The following is a 21,485-nucleotide window of genomic DNA, read 5'->3' on the forward strand; positions in this document are numbered from 1 at the left end:
TTGGTATTACAAAATCATACATTCTGGCCAGACTAGGTTCATATATGTACGACCGACTTCAGCTTCACAAAATGCATACTCTGAAAGAAATCCCACCAGAACAGATCAGCTGGACTGATGTACAGTGAGAAGCCAGAATTATATGATCTGTGACTCCCCTGACGATTGTCGTTGTCACTGTTCAACAACCAAAATACTTTGTCAATGCAACCTTAAAATAGATTCGTTCCCATTGTTACACAAACACCACCACTTTAGGACTTATTAAACTAAAAAAAGTAAACGTCTTCCTATTTCCCAGAGCTATACTCTTAGGTCCAATCAAAACAGACATCAAAATTTGGAGCTCAATTAAACTCAAAAACTGTGAGGAATAACAACAATGTTTAAATAAATCAGTCAGTCTGACACTTGATTCTACTTACAAAACAGTACCTTCTTGAAGACGTAAGAAGAACCATCAATGTACTATAAACCAACATGATAGAAACCAATAGGGCTGTCCCAAAAGAAACTCGAATTAAGTAATCCGCAGCTCCCTGAAAGATCCAACACAGTCATGCAGTGCATTAGAACTTTTCAAAATAAGCCCTGAAAACCATCACTAAGTACAGCTTCTCCACCCTAGTAGACAATGCTGCACGTACATCCACCTTTCCAGAAACATGGCACATACAAAACTCAGCCAAAACCCAGCACCTAAATAGAAACACTTGGAATGCTTATCTCGAAAAAATAATATCCTGACAATAAGTAAGCTAATTTTTCAAGTTTCACGCAACACTTTGGTAGCTAGTTTTTCATTCTCCATGTAACATTTTGGCTTGGTGGAGCTTAATTTCTATCAAATCTTATTCCCACTGTGAATGCATAAAATCATACAGAAAGACTACAAGTCAGTTATGTGATTAGTTGACCCTAGATACCTTCTGGTACGAGTTTATACCATTGCCCTTTATATACCACACCTTCCAATGCTATAAAAAACAGTCAAAAAACTTCCCGAATGGCTACTACTCTTTCCTTTTCTTTTATTTCATGGCTGGTAGAAGTGTCAAATGTGGCAGCAGAAGATGCAATGAAGACAAGAACTGGTTTGCAATCTGGTGGACACCTCGACTCCGATCTAGAACACCTGCAATGCAACATACATGAACAGGCATCTGTGAAGAAGAGAGATCATTGAGGTAGAGAAAGAGGACATCTGAGAATATGAGAGAGAGAGAGAGAGAGAGAGAGAGAGAGAGAGAGAGAGAGAGAGAGAGAGAGAGATCCGGGAAAGGCTCTCCATGTTAATAACTGCTCATACAAATGACCAAGGGTGGTCCAGCATAGACCTGACATGCCCAATGGATAGCCCCGAGGTACACACAACTGCTGACTGCTACTAACATTGCAAGCTGCTCCTCACTAACATGGCCTCAAGATGGGCTGCCCTAGCCTCCTGAGAAAGAGAGGCTCTGGCAAGATCTCCTATCAAGAGAACTGATCTGGAGAAACAGAGACATGTCTCATGTAGAGAACATGGAACGCCTCCTCTCCGGTGCCTGCACCTCTGCTGTGGTGCTTTGCATCTAGGTGATCACATCCTCTCTGTGTAGATACTCCGAGGAGAAAAACGCAAGGAGGATGGCCCTGCTGCCCACCGACTTCCTACTTGCTGCTACTGTTGGGAGGGGAAAACACTAGGGCTGGAGAAAATGTTGGGGCTGATCTGTAGCAAAAGACGATAGCATGCTGCTGCCCTTGGGGCACCCTGGGCCAGTGCATCATTATGCTCCCCTAGATGTGCACCACCATGCCCCTGCTCTCTCATTATTACTCCCAAGAATGTGGATCGGGCAGCTGTCCACCAGCCACGACCTCACAAGGAGGGAGGGAAAGAGGACAATAGTGGCCCAATAGGGCCATGCAAAAACTATGGCAAGGCTGGGGAAAATATTCCCAACCTGCAGAAGCCTACTTGCTATGGAACAAAGCCATTGCCCTGAGCTAAGCATGACTAAACACATCTTGGCATGAGAAAACAACCTCACACAGGCTAGGCACAGCCACAAAACAGCCCACACTCCCTAACACCTATCCCTGGGAGAAACTGGGACCAACTGGATGAATCCAGAGAGATGCCTGAACTCTAACAAGAAGAGGTGTCAAAGGTGCAACACAAAACAGTGAATCAAGTGATGATCTCGTCTGCAACTACGAGCAAACCTCCTCTCAAGACCAGGCAGCCAATGGATCTCAAATCTATCGCAGCAAATGTCCCTTGAATCGACCTCCTATCGCGTATGGCCCACTAACGGGCATGAGGACACGATCTACAGCAGATCCTACAATGTAGCATATCAAAGCAGTGAGATAGCCTAGCGCTAGCAAGATATAGAGAGATCGTTGGAGAACTGCAGCAGAGAGAAAACGTTGGTGATGCAAAAATGCTAGAGAGAGGAAACACCACGCACACACAAGCGCTAGAGAGAGAGTGTGACCCAAAACGCTGGCAAGCTCTGCAAATCGCTGATATGCCAAGTACAACCATTGGGGGCCTACATATATAGGGACATAACAAAATGCCTTACCTCCCTGCAAAAACCGCACCGCTAGGAAAACTAGGACAAAAACCGAATAAAATGTGTAAAGTCACGTAAGTGACAAACTGCCCACATTTTTTAGGAAAAATGTCCATCACTAGAGACTCTAACCCCGAGAAACACTAGGAGCAAGGGTCCCACCTCATGCCAACCTGCCCGGTGGGCAACAGCGTGGAATGCACCGCCGAGAAAGTACCTCTACCTCAAGAATGGATGGGCACATCCATAAAATAGCCCTCCCTCCTAGATCTACTCCCCTTCTCGAGCTTAGTTGGGAGGAGTTCAAAGAGGATCTAAAGACTCATTTCATGCCTCCACAGTACCTGAAGCGATTGAAGGAGGATTTTCGGGCTTTGTCTCAACAAGGTAAACATGTGATGTCATATGCTAACCGTGTGTCCCAGTTAGGCGGACAATTAAGGAGATCGGACAAGGAAAGGTTGGAGGCATTTCTCTTGGGTTGGGACCACTCGATCAAGTTTTACATGGAGGCCGGTGATCCACACTACAAGAAGCAATACGCTTGGCTCAACTCCAAGAGATGAAGCACAAGGGTAAGCTCAAGACAACCTACGATAATGGTAACTCTCTCTCATGACTCCTCTGAAGACAAGGACAAAAATTCTAATGGGAATGGTAACAATAAAAAGAACTCTCCACATTCTCAATCTAATTCTCCATCTACATCTCAATCTAAGAGTGAAAAAGCTAAGGATAGAGTAAAGGAAAATTTGATAAACCTCAACTCACACATGATGAGAAAGTTGCTCCAGAATCGTAGGTGGTCAATTTATTTTTTTTTCCGAGAAAAAGATCCTTCTATTAGTTAATGAAAACTGCCCGTAGGGCTACAACCACCTCTGCAAGAGAGGGCTACAACAAACATGGTGGGGAGACTCTCCCAATGAAAGAACAACATATATACAATGAGGCTAAATCAAGAGATGGGAGGAGGGAAGAGCCACACAGGTGGTCGGTAGTGCCATCTGAGCACCCCCTAGACAATGGTGTAGAAAGGCCCAGGGCGCCAAAGTCGAAGGAAAGCCTCGCGGCGCTCTCGCATGCGGTCAGAGCTGCCCTGTAGTCCCTCAAGCTGTCCTCTGAGAGTATGGATCAGCTCTAGCCAAAAGTCACGAACAGTCTCTGCCGGTGGCACAAAGCGAGCCTCAAAAATGCGGGAAACAGTGGGCCCGCCACTGATGAGCTCCCAACACTCCTCTCTCTCACTGCACCACTCCTGTGGAGTAAGCTCTGTAGCAGGCTGGACTGTAGGTCGCCCCCCTTGAATCACTATCATCCTGCTGGTGGAAGATAGCTCAAACTGAAGTGCCAGGCCCGTGAGAGTGGACCAAGCCGCTGCCCCCCAAGTGTACTGTCTAGCCGTGGAGAGAGTAGGCATCAGCCGAAGAACTCGTAGCCACACCTGCTGGGCCGAGGGACAGTCCCAAAGACAATGGCGCTGACTCTCCACCAACTGGTCGCAGGCTGCACATGCCGCCGAGAGACCACTATGCACAAGCCAGCTCCCTACTGCTGAGCTCTGTGTGCAACCAGCCACCACTGAAACAATGTGACGCGCCTCGGCTGTCTGGAGTCCCACAGCCTCTGCCAAAAGGCTGCCAAGAACTCGACTGTGAGGCCCTCCTCCTGCCAATGACGTGCTGCAGCGGGGCGGGCCTCTCTCTGTGCTGCAAGTATATGACGTCCAAGCCGAACAGTGTACTGAAAGAAGGGGACTCCTGGGTGGTCTACAGAAGAGAAGGGGTCCCTCCATAGCCACTCACCAGGATCCCACTGTACTCGTGCCAATGGACAACACTCCCAAGCCCAAAGCCTCCAGTGTCCAGTCTCAAGAGATGCTGGGACAGGGTCTATGACGCAAGTCCTCCCACAGATGCCCACAACTCGGATCCGCTGGAAACAACACTCTGCTACCAGCGGGGCCTCTACTGCAACTCGTTGTAATCGTCCCCCACCCTGAAGCTCGAAGAACTGGGCTGGGACAGTCTCTGAGCAGGCCCTGACTGAAATAAGAACCTCCAGTCGTGTGAAGGCTCCCATCCACCGGGGTGCTACTAGCTCGAGAGGCGTGAGCCACTCAGCTGGAACTGACTCTGAGATGTCCTGACACATGCTCTGCACCCCTCTCATGCCCTGTAGCTGGAAACCCTGCACCTACTCTGACAAACCTGTGAACTCTAGCCAGTCACCTAGAGAGCGCGCTGGACCTATTGCCATGGGACCCCAGGAAACATGAGGCCGGCTACCAACCAAGTGGCCTCTCTGAGTGCTAACCATGGGGTTCCAGACGAGAGGCTGCCGTAGGCGCTCCTCCGTGCACGTCCGCTGTCTCTACTCCAAGCCACGCCGTAAGAGCTCCCAAGATCGAAGCAAACTCACAGCGAAGCGGTCCTCCAGTCTCCTGCTCAAACCAACTCGACGCATCTTTGTAAAGATCCATCTGGTCGAAGGTTGCCAAGGGCCTCCTGACTGAGGCACCCTGGCTCGCAGCCTCTGCAGCAAGAACTCCTTCCAGGGCTCCTCACCTAGAAGGCCTCTGACTATGAACTTCCCAAGAAGGGCTCTGCTCTGCTGTGCTGGATCAATGATCCCAAGCCCTCCCTGAGAACAAGGAAGCGTGATGACCGACCAAGCCACCTTGGCTCGGGCTATCTGAGTGTCACGTCCTGACCAAAGAAAGTTCCTGATCAGCCTCTCTACCTAGCTGATACAAGAACTCGAGAAGATCCAGCAGGACGTGATGTACCACATCGTCGCCAACAGCACCTGGTTGGCAACTACTAGTCTACCAGCCAGCGAAAGTCGTGCTGAGCTCCAATGTAACAGCTTTCTCCTGATGGACAAGAGAAGAGGATGGCAATCTGCTACTCGGGAGACAAGTCCAAACCAACCTAACAACCCAAGTATCGAACTGCAGTCCCTAACCTGACAACCCAAGTATCGAACTGCAGTCCCTGGGGGGATCCACCTGAAACCCTCTCCTGGCATCCAATCTGGCACAGGAGCACTACCAACCGAGCAAGCCACTGTCTTTCTCCAATTGATTAGTGCGCCAGATGCACAACAAAAGGTCTCCAAAGCCTGCTCACATCTGTGAAGATTGGCCTCCTGGCCATCTAAGTACAAGGCTGAGTCATCGGCAAACTCAGCGTACAGTAGCTCATCTCCCCGAATAGGGAGTGCTAAGCCCCGTAGACCAACCTGCTGTGACACCAAAAATCTGCTCATCGCCTCTGCATAGAACAGAAAGAGAAAGGGGGCAAGAGGACAACCCTGTTTGACCGAGCGTGTGAGCATGAAGCACTCACCTCTCCCTCTTGCCAAAAGCACCTGACTATGAGCCTGTCTGTACAAAGCTGACACCCCTTTGATCCAAGCATCTGAGAAGCCCATCCTGCATAGAGTGCCCTCTAGAAAGTCCCAGTCAACTCTGTCGTATGCCTTCTCAAAATCGAGAAGAAGAATCACAAGGTCCTCACCACGGAGCCGTGCCAGGGCAGAAGCCTCCCAAAAAGTAAAGATGTTGTCAAGGATACTGCGTTCCTTGACAAAACCTGTCTGAGTCCCATGTATAAGACTCTCTAAAAGTGGCTGAATCCTCAAACTCAGAGCCTTGGCAATAATTTTGTAGGCTGAGTTGAGGATGGTGATGGGGTGCCACTATCGAATCTCATCCAAGGAGCCACCCTCCTTGGGAATGAGGTAGATCAGGCCCTCACTCATGCTGTCAGGCATCAGTCCTGTGTGCAAAATGTACTGAAAAGCACTACAAAGATCTGGGCCAAGCAGGTCCCAGTACTCCAAGAAAAAGCTGGGAGTCAACCCATCCTCACCTAGACAGCTACCACGAGGGAGGGCCCTAAGAGCTGTGTGCAGCTCCTCAAGCTGAAGTGGCATCTCTAGCCTCTGGCGCATCTCCTCTGTCACAAGACATGGCATCTGTGCCCAAACCTGCTCCCTGCATGCATCCTGCCGCTCTGACTGAGGCTCAACCGGCAGTAACTCACGGTAAAAGTCAGTAGCAACTGCACGCATATCGTCGGGTTCACAAGCAACTGACCCATCGGGCCTCCTCAACTGAATGACCTTGGCTTGCGAGTGCCGAGGTCCCACTGTCTCAAAAAAAGCACCAGTCACTCTGTCACCCACCTGAGTCCACTGAGATGCCTGTTGGTGAATGGCAAACTCATGACGCCTCTCCTTTGTGCTAGCAAGCTCCTGTTGAGCCTGCTGTAACTGCTCCTCCACCCATGGACTGTCTGGATGCTGCTCCTGCATCCTCTGTAGTGAAGCAATGCCTCCTCTGAGACGTTGCTCCTCCTCTCTCGCTGCAGCCCGGCGAGCTAGAGACTCCTGAAGAAAAAAGTGGCTAAGCTGAGCTAGACCTGAGGCCACTCTGTCTGCAGGTGAAAACTGGTTGTCCATGCCCTCTGTCCAGAGAGCCTCTACCCTCTCTCTGAGTGCTGAGTCCAACAAGACCCTCTCTAGGATGCGAAGCATCGTGCTCCCACTCCTCTGTCTGTCTGCCACTGTGAGGATCACTGGTGCATAGTCCGAGAAGGATATACCTGCCAGGATGCCCACTGATCCCCCCAAGTCACTGAAGTGGTCACTAGTGTAGAAGCGATCTATCCGCGATAGATTCACTCCTCCCCACTCTGTGGTCCGACCTAGAGAAGGCAAGACTCTTTGGAGGCCTCACAAAGCCAGAGTGCTGCCATGTATCCGAGACCCTCAAAGTCATACACAACCTCTCCCAGGCTGCCAACTCGACTCCATGCACAGTAGCATGGCTGCCTCCAATCCTGTCAGAAGGGTCCTCCAACATGTTGAAGTCCCCTTCTACACACCAATGGTCAGCCTGTGGCAAAGACTCAACAATCTGTGACCAAAACTCTGCACGAGCACTCGCCACATTGGGCGCATAGATGTTCAGGAAGCCCACAAGGCCGCCCTGAACCTGCATAGTAATCCACTGAGCCCTGCCTGGCACAATAATCCCTCTGCCCACAATGGCCTGCTGCAATGAGTCCGCAATAGTCATACATACCCCACCCTGGATGCCTCCAGGTCCAAAAGCAACTGACCAAAAGGTATCATATTGTCCTCGCAAAATCTGACCACATCGACGAATGCGGCTCTCACACAGATGGTGCTCCTGAAGCATAAGGAGATCAATCTCTCCTCCCACAAGGCAACGCTGAAGCTCCTGACGCAATCGGCCCCGCTGTCACTGAAACTGGGGCCCACCTGGCACCTAGTCCCTACACGTTCCATGAGACGATCCTCATGGGGAGCGAGAGAGAACAGATGCTGCCGCAGCAGCAAGACGGGCTATCTTCGAGGCTGGCTTGGATGGGGAGTAATCCGCATCCAAGCGTCCTCTAGATAGACGTGACTGTAGTGAGTGCCTAGCCCAAGCCCAAGCCGAGCGAGCCGTGCGTAAAGCAACCTCCTTTGTCCAGGAGTCCTCAAGAATGTATACATAGCAAGGCAAACACTGTGTATCAGCAAAGAAGTACACCACAATGTGTCCACATCCTGCTGAGTCTGGGGGTGTCATCGCAAACTTGGCCAATGGCCACAACGTCTACAGCAAATCTGTAACTCCAAGTTCTCCCATGTGGTGAGAGAACTCTAGAACCTGTGTATGCAACCATCCTACCACTGAGTCGAGGGACCACTCTGTCTCGGCCCTACAACAGAGGGGGAAGGAGAAACCAACTGCTGAGTCCAAGGCCTCTGTCCCCCTAGCGGCGAGGAACAAAACATGGACCCTGAAGCAAGCTGCCTCATGGTCTACTGCGGAATCGCTCAGAAAACGAGTGAACCCGTAGTCGAAGAAGTCCCAGCGGCATCGGATGTCAATACTCGTCAGACCACGAGGGATAGCTGCAAGGGAAGATGTCTGAATCTGCAAAGGGGGCCGAAGAAGGGCTGACCCTCTCGCGCTAGGCAACTCGTGGCAAAGGCGCTGCCAAGAGATCTCCTAGCCGCCGGAGAGGCACCAGTCTCCTCAATCGACTGTGAAACTGGAGCAGGCGGGGGAGGAGAAGGAGCAGGGGGGGGCAGAGGAGAAGAGGGGCGGGATGGGGCGACAGAGGTAGAAGGGCCAGGTGGAGAGGCGACGGGAGTAGAAGGCGGGGGGGAGGATGAGGGAGAAGGGGGGAACTCTAGGGGGGAGCGGCTGTCGAGGGTGAAGCGGAGGTGGGGGCTGGCGCAGGGATCTCCTCCTGCTCAAGAGGACCAAAGCGGTTCCCCGTGGGAACCCACTGCTGCTGAGTAGGCACTTGAGGGCCACTCTGAGTGCGAGGCTGACGTTGTGGCCCCTGGCGTCGTCGGCCACGGGCCTGCTGCCACCCCTCCTCCGCTGGAGCCCCAGGCTCGGAGGGTGGCTCTGCATGAGTGCGTTGTGCCTCTGGCTGTGGCTGCAGGCCAGCCCTGGCAGGCTGGGGCTGTGGCTGTGGTGCACGTCTCGGCCTCCTCCGTCACAGGCCTTCGCGAGATGGCCCATCTGTCGGCAAATGAAGCACAGGTTCGGGAGGCCCGAGTACTCCACACTCTGTCTAAACCAACCCCCACTCACCCGAGGCAGAAGGATAAGCTTCGGGAGCGTGTGGGTATCTCTGACCAAAACTCGAACTGAGGGGATGCCTGCTGCCTTGGCAGCTACTGATGCTGCCGTACGAGGTGTCTCCAGGACAGACCCAATGGCGGAGCCGATCCTAGAAAGAAGTGGTAAGTACTCCCTCTGTAAACCCGGAAAGCAGACTGAGATGGGGATGTCTGCCTCCTCTACTAGAACATCCGAGGCCGGGTCAAAACCATGTCGCCACTGTCGAAAGTGGGCGCGTGATGCTCGAATGGCCAGTGGACTCATAGCTATGACCTTGGACGCCATCTCGGAGGTCTCGAACTCGATCTGATAGTAACCCCGTCCGAGAATCTGGACATCCAAGATCTTGCCCACCTCTGCGAGAAGGCGGGCTTGGAGAAGGTCTCGCAGCTCTCCTCTGCTAGGTCGGGTGCCGAGAATCTTGCAGATGACCGAAGTTGCCTGCAATCGCTCTACCTCTGCGGCAAGGCTCGCTTGCTCTGTCGGCGAGAGAGCAAGTCGAATGGTGGGCTCAGCGGGGTCGGGCGAGGGGGCTTCGGGCGAGTCCCTCTATGGCGAACCTGGAGCCTCCATCTGTGTCTACTGCTGTGGCGGAGAAAGAGAGGGTAAAGCAGTTTTTCTGCAAAGGGGCCCCAACAAGCACTGTCGAAGAACCAGCACTGCCAAAGCCAATCGACAGAAGAACCACGGCACGAGAGGAAAAAACAGTACAAAAAGAGCCACGGGTCGAGGGGGGGGGGGGGGGGGCGGGACAGGCGGCATAGCGAGGTGAGAGTGAGGGCAGCGAAAAAAAAGGGGGGGCAGCGGGCAGCGCAAGGCAGCGAGCAGTGGGGGCAGGTGGCTGGCGGGCAGGGGTAGGGGCAGGGGCAGGGGCAGCGCAGAGGGCAGCGAGGGCGGGCGGGCAGGGGGAGGGGCAGGGCAGCGCAATGGGCAGCGGGAGCGGGGGCTGAGGGTGGGCGCAAGAGGGGGGGCAGGCGACATGGAGGTAGCGCTAGGGGGTGCAGGTGCGAGGGGGGGAGCGGCAGCAGCAGCGAGCCCTCCCTTTACAAGCTCTTGTCTATATTATCTAACTAACAATTCCGTAGGTGGTCAATTAAGTAAAGAAGAACAGGCATTGTATTTTTTCGTTGTCACACAGTAGGTCACATAAAAAAGGATTGTCCTAAGAAAGGATCTAAAACTGAATCCGCAACTTCGTCAACTTCTAACTCTATCCCTCAACTAAATGTTATGAGTGTGGTACAGCAAGAAGCTACGCAAGAGGGGACATTCAAAGAGGATGAACTCATAAAATGCTATGGACATGTTAATGGTGTCATAAACTGGTGACGTGGCTAACCCCGGGATACACACATACCCTACTGATACAAAATCTACCCAGAAAATGCGCTGACAGCAGACACGTGGCAGCCCGGAAAATGCGGCGCAGAATACGCTGGCAGGCTGACGTGGCAAATTGTACGGAAATCCACTTTTTGCGTTGACTGCTGATGACATGGCAGTGTACGGATTCCCTGAAATTACGCTGGCAGATTTTTGGACAGCTTTATTTTGAGAAACTTTTGGGATAGTTGCTCTTAAAAGTGAAAAGCTTTTAAGTTTTACTGCTTTTGGGGCTCTGCTTTTGGGCATTCCTTGTATCTACAAATTAGTGGGCAGGGCCTCACTTCTCAGAGCATCTGGACACAGAGCCTGAGAGTGACCACCTACCCACTCTCTTGTACTTCGAACACAGATTAATACAAAAAGAAATATCCAAAGGGGTGCCATTCTTTGGGGCCAATATCCCTAGGCACGGAACTACGTTGGGCCGTGTCGACCTAATTGTGAATTGTGAACTGTTTTGAAGTGAATCTCCGCTGTGTTGCGGTAGAATCTTGACTTGGGGTGTCCAAGTTTGTTACAGTGGTATCAGAGCACAAAAAGATTCTTCTTCTACGCACACATCTTTTGGGAAAGAATCTTCATTCCCGACCCCGGACTTATTAGGCACTCCCACCCTTCATACATCGCACATCGGGCATGCTCCCGTCTTCATCGCTCTGTCTTACAACCTTACAGGGCATAAAGCCATAAAGAATCCCACATTACACATGGGTTCTCATGAAGAATCTGACAGAGATGACATATCTCAGTGGGAAGGCAAAGAAAAGTTGAAAATCTGGCGCGGGAACTGAAGAAAAGAATGAAGATTTGGGCAAAAAAAATTTCAAACGTTTGCTAGAAAGGAGTACAAACGTCAACTGCACGTTGGCATATGTGCGAACAGATTGATTAAGTACTCCAGAGACCCGAGATTGGCGAAACACCTGAAGAATTACCCGATTGATAAGATTTACTCGAGATGGCGTGTGGCCATTACTTCACCTCTCAGGTAGGGAGGAAAGCCGAAAAGACAAACGAGTGCAGAAAAGCGAAACCTGTACTCGTAGAAAGACATGGACGAGCACTCTTGAAAAGAAGCATTTCTACAAGCCAACCAATATGACTTCCTGGAAGACGAGCGAGAAAACAAAAGAATTTAAAGAAGGTGGACAATCGATTAAGTTTGAATCCTTTTATGGGTTCCGAGATGCTCAGAGGGCTTTGGCCTTCATTCAACAGTTTGACATAGCTTTCTCTGGAGGGCGTTACTCAGAGCACTCCAAGATTAGCAGAGCTGTATCTTTCTTCGAAGGAAATGCTCGAACATGGTGGTCCACTCTTCTTCTGAGGAAGGAAGCTCCATTCAATGGTTGAAATTCAAAAAGGCTCTTTATTTCTTCTTGGCTCACTCGGGAGTACGAATGAGATATACAAATCGCTTGGAATCATCTTCGGATGACCAAGGGAGATTCTTTGGACGCTTATTGCGAGAGATTTTGGAACTCTTTTCTACCAACCTCTTCATTTATGAAGGTCTCTTTTAAGGAACAGATTGAGCGGTTTTGCTGCGGACTCTCTACAGAGATCCGAGACTACTGCCTGAAACAAAAGTCGAATTCTATTCAAGAATTGATGGGTCATGCGAAACTGGGTTTTGCGATACATTCGGGAAATTTGACTTACCCCATTTATGAGATCTTGACTCAGAGAACCAACAGACCTCTCACAATGAAAGTAGAAAGAGAAAGAGTTCCCATGACAAAGAAAAGACAGATACACATCCCCAACTGACTCTTAGAGGAAGGGCTATCTATCTTAAAGAGGGGAAGTGTTTTGGGTGCAGGAAATTTGGACACATCTCCGCAAAGTGCCCCAAAAAGGCATAGCAAGAACAGACTAAAGATAGGCCAAAGAGTTCTAGAGCAACAGAGGAACGTGGCAAAAAAGGCAGATGAAAACAGAATTGGTACCACATTGCATGGGGCCCGAACCGAATCAGATGAACGAAAGTACAAAACTTTGCCGCACTTAGGGCAAAGTGAAAGATCAAGAAGCTCATTTTCTTTGTTGAAGGAGCCAAGGCCAACATCTTTTCACTTGAATTGGGAACTCGGTTTGGAATTACGCCCGACAAGCTGAGGCCACACGTGGAGGCAGTTCTAGGGGGCACCCGGATGGAATGTTGCCATTACACCGATCATTGACAAACTTCATTTGCAATGTCAGGGGTATTTAGGGCACGAGGACTTCTACGTAATGCCCTTAGGAAGGTTGTGACGTCCTCCTCAAAATCCCTTGGTACCACAAGAACGACACCGTGGTTGACTATTGGGCTGAGAAAGCAACTTTGGCAAATGAAGGGCAAAGAGATTGTACTTGATAAAATTCAGTTTCTTTACTCGATTTTCTGGAGAGAACTGAATGATGATTGAAGGTCCAATATGTTTTGACCTTGATAAAGAACGCAACGATTTTCTCCACACTCATGCTAATTGCTTTTCTGAGGGCCTGCCAGGCGAATTGCCACCATCTCATCCTGAGGATCACACTATTGATCTGATACCTGGAAGCACACTACCGAACCGTCACCTTACCATGTGAGCCGAGCCCAGAATGAAGAGAATATAAACCAAGTGAAAGACCTCTTGGAAAGGCTTATCCAGCTGAGTACTTCACCCTAGTGCTCTCCGGTGTTGTTGGTTTTAAAGAAAGACGGATCTTGGAGAATGTGCATTGATTATAGAACTCTCAATAAAATCACCATCAAGAACAAATTTCCGATTCCGAGGATTGATGATATTCTTGACAGATTACAAGGATCCTCTTATTTCAGAAGGATCGATTTGAAAAATGGATATCATCAGATCCAAATCGCGCCAGGAGATGTCTACAAGACAGCTTTTCGGACGAGCTTCGGTTTATCTGAATATTTAGTGATGCTGTTAGGTGCAGCGGAAAGATTGTTTGCGCTTTGCTCATGATGAGTGCTCCGAACTGTGCTCAAGTTTTCCTTTTAGTTCTTATGGAAGGGAGAGCCTTCCGTTCTTAATGGAAAGTGCTATGATCACAACAAAGTGAATGGACACTGTGCGTGCAAGTGTATGAGACTGAGAGATAGAGAGAGAAGAGAGATACGACACCAGAGACGTTGTAAAACCCTCCTCCGAAGGCCCCACTCTCCTCGGCGAGAGTGGTCTACTTATTGATTGCACAAAGTGGTACAATGACGATGCAATGGACTGATGCAACCGGGGACTATGTCGGTGACGACGACGGGGGTGACGACGACGACTTTCGGGCTGAAATCTGTGGTCTTCTATCTGCTGAATTTCGGGGCTGTTTCGGTGGCTGAAAATGACTGTTTTGGCTGCGTTTTCGAGGGCTGAAAATGGGGGTCTTCTACATGTGGCTAGGGCTGAATCTGCTATCGTCTTCAAAGCTGAAAATGCTGCTGCATCTGTTGCAACAAGGGCTGAAAACCAAAAACGCTGAGGGCTGTTGTAGCGTTAGTAAAACGCTGGCCTTCCTGGGGGTGCTGGCGATGAAGGGACTGACACGCCGGGGCTAGGGGTGATGCCAATCAAGCAAAATGCTAGGCTTGATGTCGGCTTGCGGTGGAGATCTGCTAAGGACAGAAAATGCTAGGCAAATGAGGGCGTGGGCGATGAGGGAAAACCAAAGCGCCAGGGTTCTCATGGGGTTCTTGCTAAAAAGGTGTCTGTTGAGCGGGAGCTTCTGTTGCCTCTTTTGCCATTTAGTGCTAACTTGGGTTTGCTTATATACAAACTTAGCAAAATTGCCCTACCTACTTTTGTTGGAAAGTCACTTAAAAATAATAAGTGAAAAATGTCAAAAATAGGGAAAATAGGCTAAATGCACTGGAAAATTCCCTTAACTGATTCTAATGGATTCTGATGAGAATTCTGATGATCATGCTGTGCGCAACCAGAAGATATGCATCTACACTCAGTGACTGGGCATGCACGGTCTACGAATAGACTCACAAAAGTGCCAGATCACTTCTAATCTAGACTGACTGGACTGACTGAACCCTGATCATGCTGTAGCTTGTCCACGGACACATAGGGTTGGATGTGTCACGTGACATCCCCTCCTTTTCAAAGTGAGGTACTGTACCGAACTGTATGGCATCGAGGGAGATTGCCAATAGCATCCGGAATCTTGGAAGGGACTCTTCGCCAGCCCACTCTGATGTGTGGGTCGTACGATACTTGAACTTCATAAAGGTCTGCAACGCTTGCTTCTTTGGGCCGCGCTGAAAGCGACACAAAGTCTTCTGAGTTTCCTTCCGTCGAGAGTCATGCTTCTTTCTTCTTCAAGAATCTCCATGGCTGAAAATTCTTGAAACCACTTCCAATACAAAACCATGATATGTAAAGTGTCTGGAAAAAATCTTGTCTTCCTAAAAGACTGTGCATGCAATGTAGATGAACAAAGAGACGGAGTGCTAACCCGTTCACCACACACACGCAAACAATGAGATCGAATCTCTCTTTTGATCTAAAGCAATCAACTGTGGCATAACACAATGGAAATGCCTACGCCTGGTGCTCATACTTTCATGTGCTCGTTCAGAAATTGTGTCATGCCAAGGAAGAGACATGGATTGTGACTTCCTTACATACATACCTTTCAGCTTTTCATGAAAAATCCGCATACATGCGTGCTCATCCATGAGAGAAACGTGCTCAACATACAATTTGTCATGCCTAGTAAAAGGGATCACATAAAGACGCTGACTAAAATACAGGAAACGATCACGAATGAAACACTCGAACAATGCGTGCGTATCAATGATGCGAACACATAATACTTCCTGTGAGGGTTCTTTGGACCTAGGCTCGAGAGCCAAGATCGATTCCTGGTTAGCTTCGCTAGAAAAAGCATCCACTAACACATCATCCTGGTGGACAATCACATCGTCTTCATGCAACTCATCATGCTTGTGAGAAATCATATCTTGATCATGCAAATCATCATGCTTGTCTGTATCATCCAAATCATCATGTTGATCATTGTCAATCAGATTATCATGCATATCATCATCATTCAACTCATCATGCTTCTCATAATCATGCAAATCCTGTGTGTCATGCCTGGGAGAAGAAGAGACTGAGAGTCTCCTTTTTCCGAATCTTTTCAATCTTGTCATGCATATTAGCAATGAGAGAGGGAGAATGAACAATGTCCCTTGGATTAGGGATTAGGACAGCCTAGGAAGTGTTCCGGTGCCCTTGTGAGCCTGTACGTAGGACCTGCATGCCCAAACACTTTCGAGTAGTTGCATACCCTTTGATTGCACATGAGCACAGCCAGTGTCTTCTAGGTGAAGGCACTGGGGAGTGTCCCATACATGTGAAGCACCTCTTATAAGTGAGTTTATTAACTCATTAATGATTTATTGGCATTGCCCATCCCAACTTTAATTCCATATATAAGTGACCTACGGGTCACTTCTCAAGCATAAGTCAGTACCCTCACTACCAACACCAAGTACCCGCAATACCTCAGCACCTCTTGCGTTTTTGCACCAAATCAACCAACAGCATCCTATCACCACCAGCGTTTTCAGTTTTCGGCCATAACCTCGCCATACCATTGCAGATCCAGCCATCAGTACCAGCCTTTTTAGTTTTCAGCTTTCAGATAAGCCAGCGTTTTTCAGTTTTCAGCCCATCCTCAACGTCGGCCATAGCAAATCAGCCCATAGCCTCATCGAGCTTGCAGACCCCATTCAGCATCCCTAGCATTTTTCATTTTAAGCCCTTAGCCTTGCAGATCCAAGAATCAATAGCAAGATCCCATCAGCTTTTAGGACAATTGTATCAGCATTTGTGCAATGTAAAGAAAATGCCTCTCTAGAGATAGAGAGGGGGGGCCTTTGGAGGGGGTTTGGGACCCCACTTGGTGTTAGTCCTCTCTCTCTCTCTCTCTCTCTCTCTCTCTCTCTCTCTCTCTCTCTCTCTCTCTCTCTCTCTCTACCACTCACAAAACCTTCATTCACGGAATCATTCTCACATCTATCTCTAGTCTTTGCCCCTCTCCCATGAAGTAAAAAGAAATCTCTCATGAAGTAAAAGTTTTGTTTTGTTTTGGAGTCGGGTTGGGCACTCCCGGCTACTCCCCTCATACGCCAAAGAAGTGCACAAGCAGAACGACCAGGACTATGCACCCAGGCTCCTAGGGCAGACGCTTTTGTCACTAGTTTCCTCTGGACTACGAGAGGCCAGAATTATCTACACTCTTAGAGTCGTGCCCTTGAGAGGCCCATTTCGCTGACTAGTTATGGGCGTGACAGCGACCAAGTACCTCGGTGTTGTGGGACTTGCTTCGGTCTTCCCTATGGAGTTGCCTCCTCCAGGTAACTAATCGCTCACCTCACTAAACTGCCCTTGTAACCTGACGGTTTTCCCCTAGGAAATGCCATACCCGCTTGGAAGGGCGTCGACTCACAGGTGGCATCCGCTGAGGTTGGTGGTGTCTCCCATTGCACCTCCCAACCCCTTTTAGGTGAGGTTGACCCCCCCAGGGGGGCAAGGCACTTGGGCGCTCTTGTAGCTCATTTGGCTTCGCTTGGGGAGAATGACGTCATTTCCCTCGAGAGGGATCGAATTCAAAAATAAAGCATAGGAAGGGAGGCATCACCCCCCCATCCGCCTATGCAAAGCACCCAAGTACCGGAGTACAACCTCACCGAGGAACTTCGCCCCCTGCGGTTCCATCCCTCGAGTGCGGATCACGACGTACCCAGAAGGGCAATCGCTTCTTGCGAGCCTCCCCACCAAGGAGGATAACGGTCCTTTCTTCAAGGTCCAACGGTGGGTCGATAGCGTTGAAGGTGGAGTTGAATCGGTTTAGCCAACGCCTCCTAGAATCATCAATCGCCGAACAAGACACCAACAAATGCGAAAGCCAACGACCCTCTAACTGGGAGCACAGCGAGCAAATACTGTGTCCGCGCCTCCAACTATCAGCCAGTTTGAGTCCGCCTACTCTCACGAGAGCCAGCACTCTCTTCTTTCCTATTCACGATAGTGCTCCTATTGAGCTGCAGCAGGTATCCACGTGTTTGTTCAAAGCCGGCCGTCTAATAGGGCTCCAACGCCAAGCAAGAATGCCTCTCGTCCCACTTGTCCCATGCATGGTAGCGAACTGAGCTATAGTCATGAAGTAAAAGGAACCTTGAGTACGCACTGAGCACTCATCTTGAGCATTAAACATCAATCACTTCCACTGCAAATTACATCAAAAGACCAAGAAAAAACCACTACAAGCAATTTTGTGCGGCTTGGATCATTTCATGTCTCTTGATATACAGGTTCAATGTCCTACCATGTTCGCAAATTCCATAAGATTAGCTCACCTCCAAGAGATGAAGCATAATCACAGCAAGCTCAAGACTGCTAGCAAGGAGTCTTTCTCACAACTTCCTATGGTAAAGGTTCGCTCTTTCCTCTCCGAATGACTCTATTGGAGGTGGGAAAGCTATGGTCTACTAAAGCCCAAGGCAAGCATAATGTGGCAATGTGCTTCCTCTCTGTGTGCTTGGTATCTAGCTTAATGTCTACCCCTCCCTCTCAATTGAATTGCAAGGTACATACTCAATCCCTCAAGAGAGCGGATCAGAGCCCTCTCGAAAGACACAATGATATCTGGCTTCAGCTCACAATCTGCATATGAACAGCTCCTCACACTCATCTTTAACTGGCATGATCTGTGGAACTTGCTCTCTCATGGTATGCCTGTCGCGCTCCTCATCTCAGTCTCATGGTCCTCTTCATAGCATGTGACACACATTCACATATTACGGTCACGTAAGATATCTTGCTTTGTAATCTGGTGAGATTTCTACATGATAAATCATCATTGGGCAGCGGCTAGGATGGGTAACCATCCCACTCTAATGAAATCCTTCTCCCATCAAATACAGGTCAAAGTCGATCTCTTTCGTCTAAGTGTTGTTTAAAAATAGCAATTGTTAGAACTCTGTTGCAAAAATGATGCTTTACCATCTACATTGTGTTCAGCCACAAAAGAAGCTGGTTAGAAGCACTAGTTTGCATAGAGGGGCATCAATCAGAGCTTGTAAAGAGAGTGCACAAAAATAGGAAGACACCAGAAAATTTGGAATAGTGGCCGTATTGCTTATCGCTTAGAGTTTAGTTATCTCATACAACTAGGAAAACTGCATGGATAAAATCTAGGTGATACAAGAGAACACCACTCTGTTCAATGCAGGAATTTTTGTTGTTTACCCCATAATAAAAAATGGCTATAAAGCCTTTGCACCCAAAAACTGAACCAAGATTGTCCAATGTTGCAAAAATTCTTGCCAAATGGATGTGTACAAGGCACTGGTCAAAATAATTTATGCCACACAACCCACAAACCTTCTCTAAGAGTGATATTTAATCAGTGTGACTTATTATTTTTGTCTTGTTTGAAAATACTAGGACAAACACTGGTGAATTACACATAAGCAGAAAGAGCACAAAGTGTGCACTTACAACAACACGTTACCTTGAGCTTGCCCAAAACAGGCTCCAGCTTCACCTTGATGGACTTTGTAGCGAGGACAGATCTATAATCTTTTGGAAACACGTAGAGTACGTCACCATCATTAGAGACCTGCAATTACAATATCCATGTCACTAACAAAGTAGTCCCAAGGAGTAGTCCAAAATAAACTAAAATAGATACCAATTCCTCCAAACGTTCGTAATTACAAAATACACTTAAATAGCTACCAATTCCTCCAAAAATGCTTGTAATTACCAAACTATGATCCAATCTTTGAATGATAACTATTCAAAGACCCAAGAAAAATCATAAACATGTTCATCAAAATTATAGTTTTCATGACTATATTAACTCTTAACTGTCCAGCTTGATTTCTTTCAATTAAAAAATGTCATTTACCTAGCCTTTTGAGTACCTAAAACAAAGAATCGTGGAGAAAAGCACTGAGCATCCAAGACAACAGCCACAAACTTTGGCATGCAGCGTCTTAAAGATGGCACATGTAATCAGCTGTTGATGTGGCAAGATAGATGAAGTGACAGCACGAAGATGGCATGGCACAGATGCTGATGTGGGCAGTCCAGATGACCTGGTGCAGAGTGCTGATGTGGCCAGCTTTTTGTCACACGCAGGTGCTTCTAACAGGATGCCATGCGCCAGCTTGTATAGGACACAGAAGCCTTTAGCCAGCTATTAGTTCCTTTCCAGTTTGGTGGTATAAAGTTGCTGTCTTAACCACATGCAGCTGGTTTCGATTGTATCAAAGCACAACTCTTCTTTTGTTCTCACAAGAGGAGCAGTAATTCCATTACAGTATGATGGATCCTTTGACTTCAACAAACTTGACAACAGCGGTGCAAATGGAACTGTCATATGTGTCCGTGGACAATTCATGACCAGGGTTTAGTTCAGTCAAGTCAGTCTAGAATAGGAAGTGTTCTGGCACTTTTGTGAGTCTGTTCATAGACTGTGCATACCCAGGCACTTAGAGTAGATGCATATCCTCTGGTTGCACACAGCATGATCATCAACATTCACTTCCGCTGCACCTTACATTGGTATCGCAGCTTTGGCAATGTTCTGTATCACTCAAGGAAAGAACCACAGAAAAAAAAATTTGCTTGTTGAGGTCGCACGTAACCCAAGTCCTCTTGGGCGTGTCGATTCCTAATCGTGTTTTTGAAGACTGACAGGAAACCCAAGAAAGAAGGGCTTGTCCAGCCTCCCCTTGTGCCTCTTTTCACTCATTGAGAGCGGACCGTGCACTTAGCGGCCGGCCAATCGACGTGAGGTGGGAAAAAGAAACCTTGGTGTGAGCGCAAGGCCACCAAAGGGGTGCGCCCACGGAAAAGAGAAGAACTCGGGTGAAGAGAAGATCCTTCTCTAACACAGATTGCAAGCGAAAGAGAACCTCAAGAACCTCAAGAACTCAAAAACCTCAAGAACCCAAGAACCCAAGACCCACAAGAACCCAAGTTCCTCGTGAACTTAAGAACCCAAGACTTCAGTGTATGGTCATTACCCGAAGCGGAATGGACCCAAGTTCCTCGTGAACTTAAGAACCTCAAGAACCCAAGAACCCAAGACCCACAAGAACCCAAGTTCCTCGTGAACTTAAGAACCCAAGACTTCAGTGTATGGTCATTACCCGAAGCGGAATGGATACTTCGCATGGAGGTGATGAACATGGCAGTGGCGAAGAAGAACTTTCCCCACCAGGAGGTTTTTCTGACCCTCCCCCTTCCCCATCTACGCCAAGGATTGCACCAAATCCTATGGAGGCTTTGTCAAGTCGATGATGGACATGATGGCAAAACAAGAAGCGACTCGTATTGCCGTGGAGCGTGAACACCAAGAAAGACAAGATCGCGAGCGTGAACAAGCGCTCTTGGCGGACGAGGAACGGAAAGAAAGAAAAGCAGCAAGAAGGCCGACTTAGAACAAGCTTGCTTGGCAGTCGAAGCAAGACAAGACAACTTGGAGCAAGCTCGCTTGGCGGCCGAAGAAAGAAAGGCTACTATGGAGCGTGAGCTTGTGCAAGCGCGCTTGGCGGCCGACGCAAGAAAGGAAGCGGCTGAAGAACGAAAGGCTACTATCGAGCGTGAGCGTGAGCAAGCGCGCAAAGCGGCCGAAGCAAGACGAGCGGCTTTGGAGGCCGAGCGTGAGGTACAGAGAGACCAACGCATGCAAGAGTTGGTCTGACAGGTTCTCACATCGAAATCCGAGCCAACCAAAGATGTTGGTGGTTCATCAAGTGGCACAAGCCGAGATTCGGACTCCAACAAGCCTGTCGCCGAGAAGTTGCCGTCAGTAAGTATGATAGTAAGATCGATGCTACTGTTATTCATTCTTGG

The 21,485-nt window shown here is 48.8% G+C and overlaps 1 protein-coding gene across 1 annotated transcript in view; it reads right to left on the reverse strand.

The window, feature by feature from the left end:
- Positions 1-21,485, reverse strand: part of LOC147460915 (Iron-sulfur cluster biosynthesis family protein) — an 87,229-nt gene that overhangs the window by 45,648 nt on the left and 20,096 nt on the right. Inside the window, exons 2-4 of the mRNA XM_086508604.1 lie at positions 19,132-19,239; positions 436-539; positions 97-177 (exon numbers count right to left, since the gene is read on the reverse strand). Coding sequence (XP_086364730.1) covers positions 97-177; positions 436-539; positions 19,132-19,239 — 293 coding nt within the window. The remainder of the gene's footprint in view (positions 1-96; positions 178-435; positions 540-19,131; positions 19,240-21,485) is intronic.

This window comes from Adiantum capillus-veneris, chromosome 3, assembly GCF_014529385.1.
Source record: "Adiantum capillus-veneris isolate H3 chromosome 3, ASM1452938v2, whole genome shotgun sequence".
Classification (NCBI taxonomy): Eukaryota; Viridiplantae; Streptophyta; class Polypodiopsida; order Polypodiales; family Pteridaceae; genus Adiantum; species Adiantum capillus-veneris.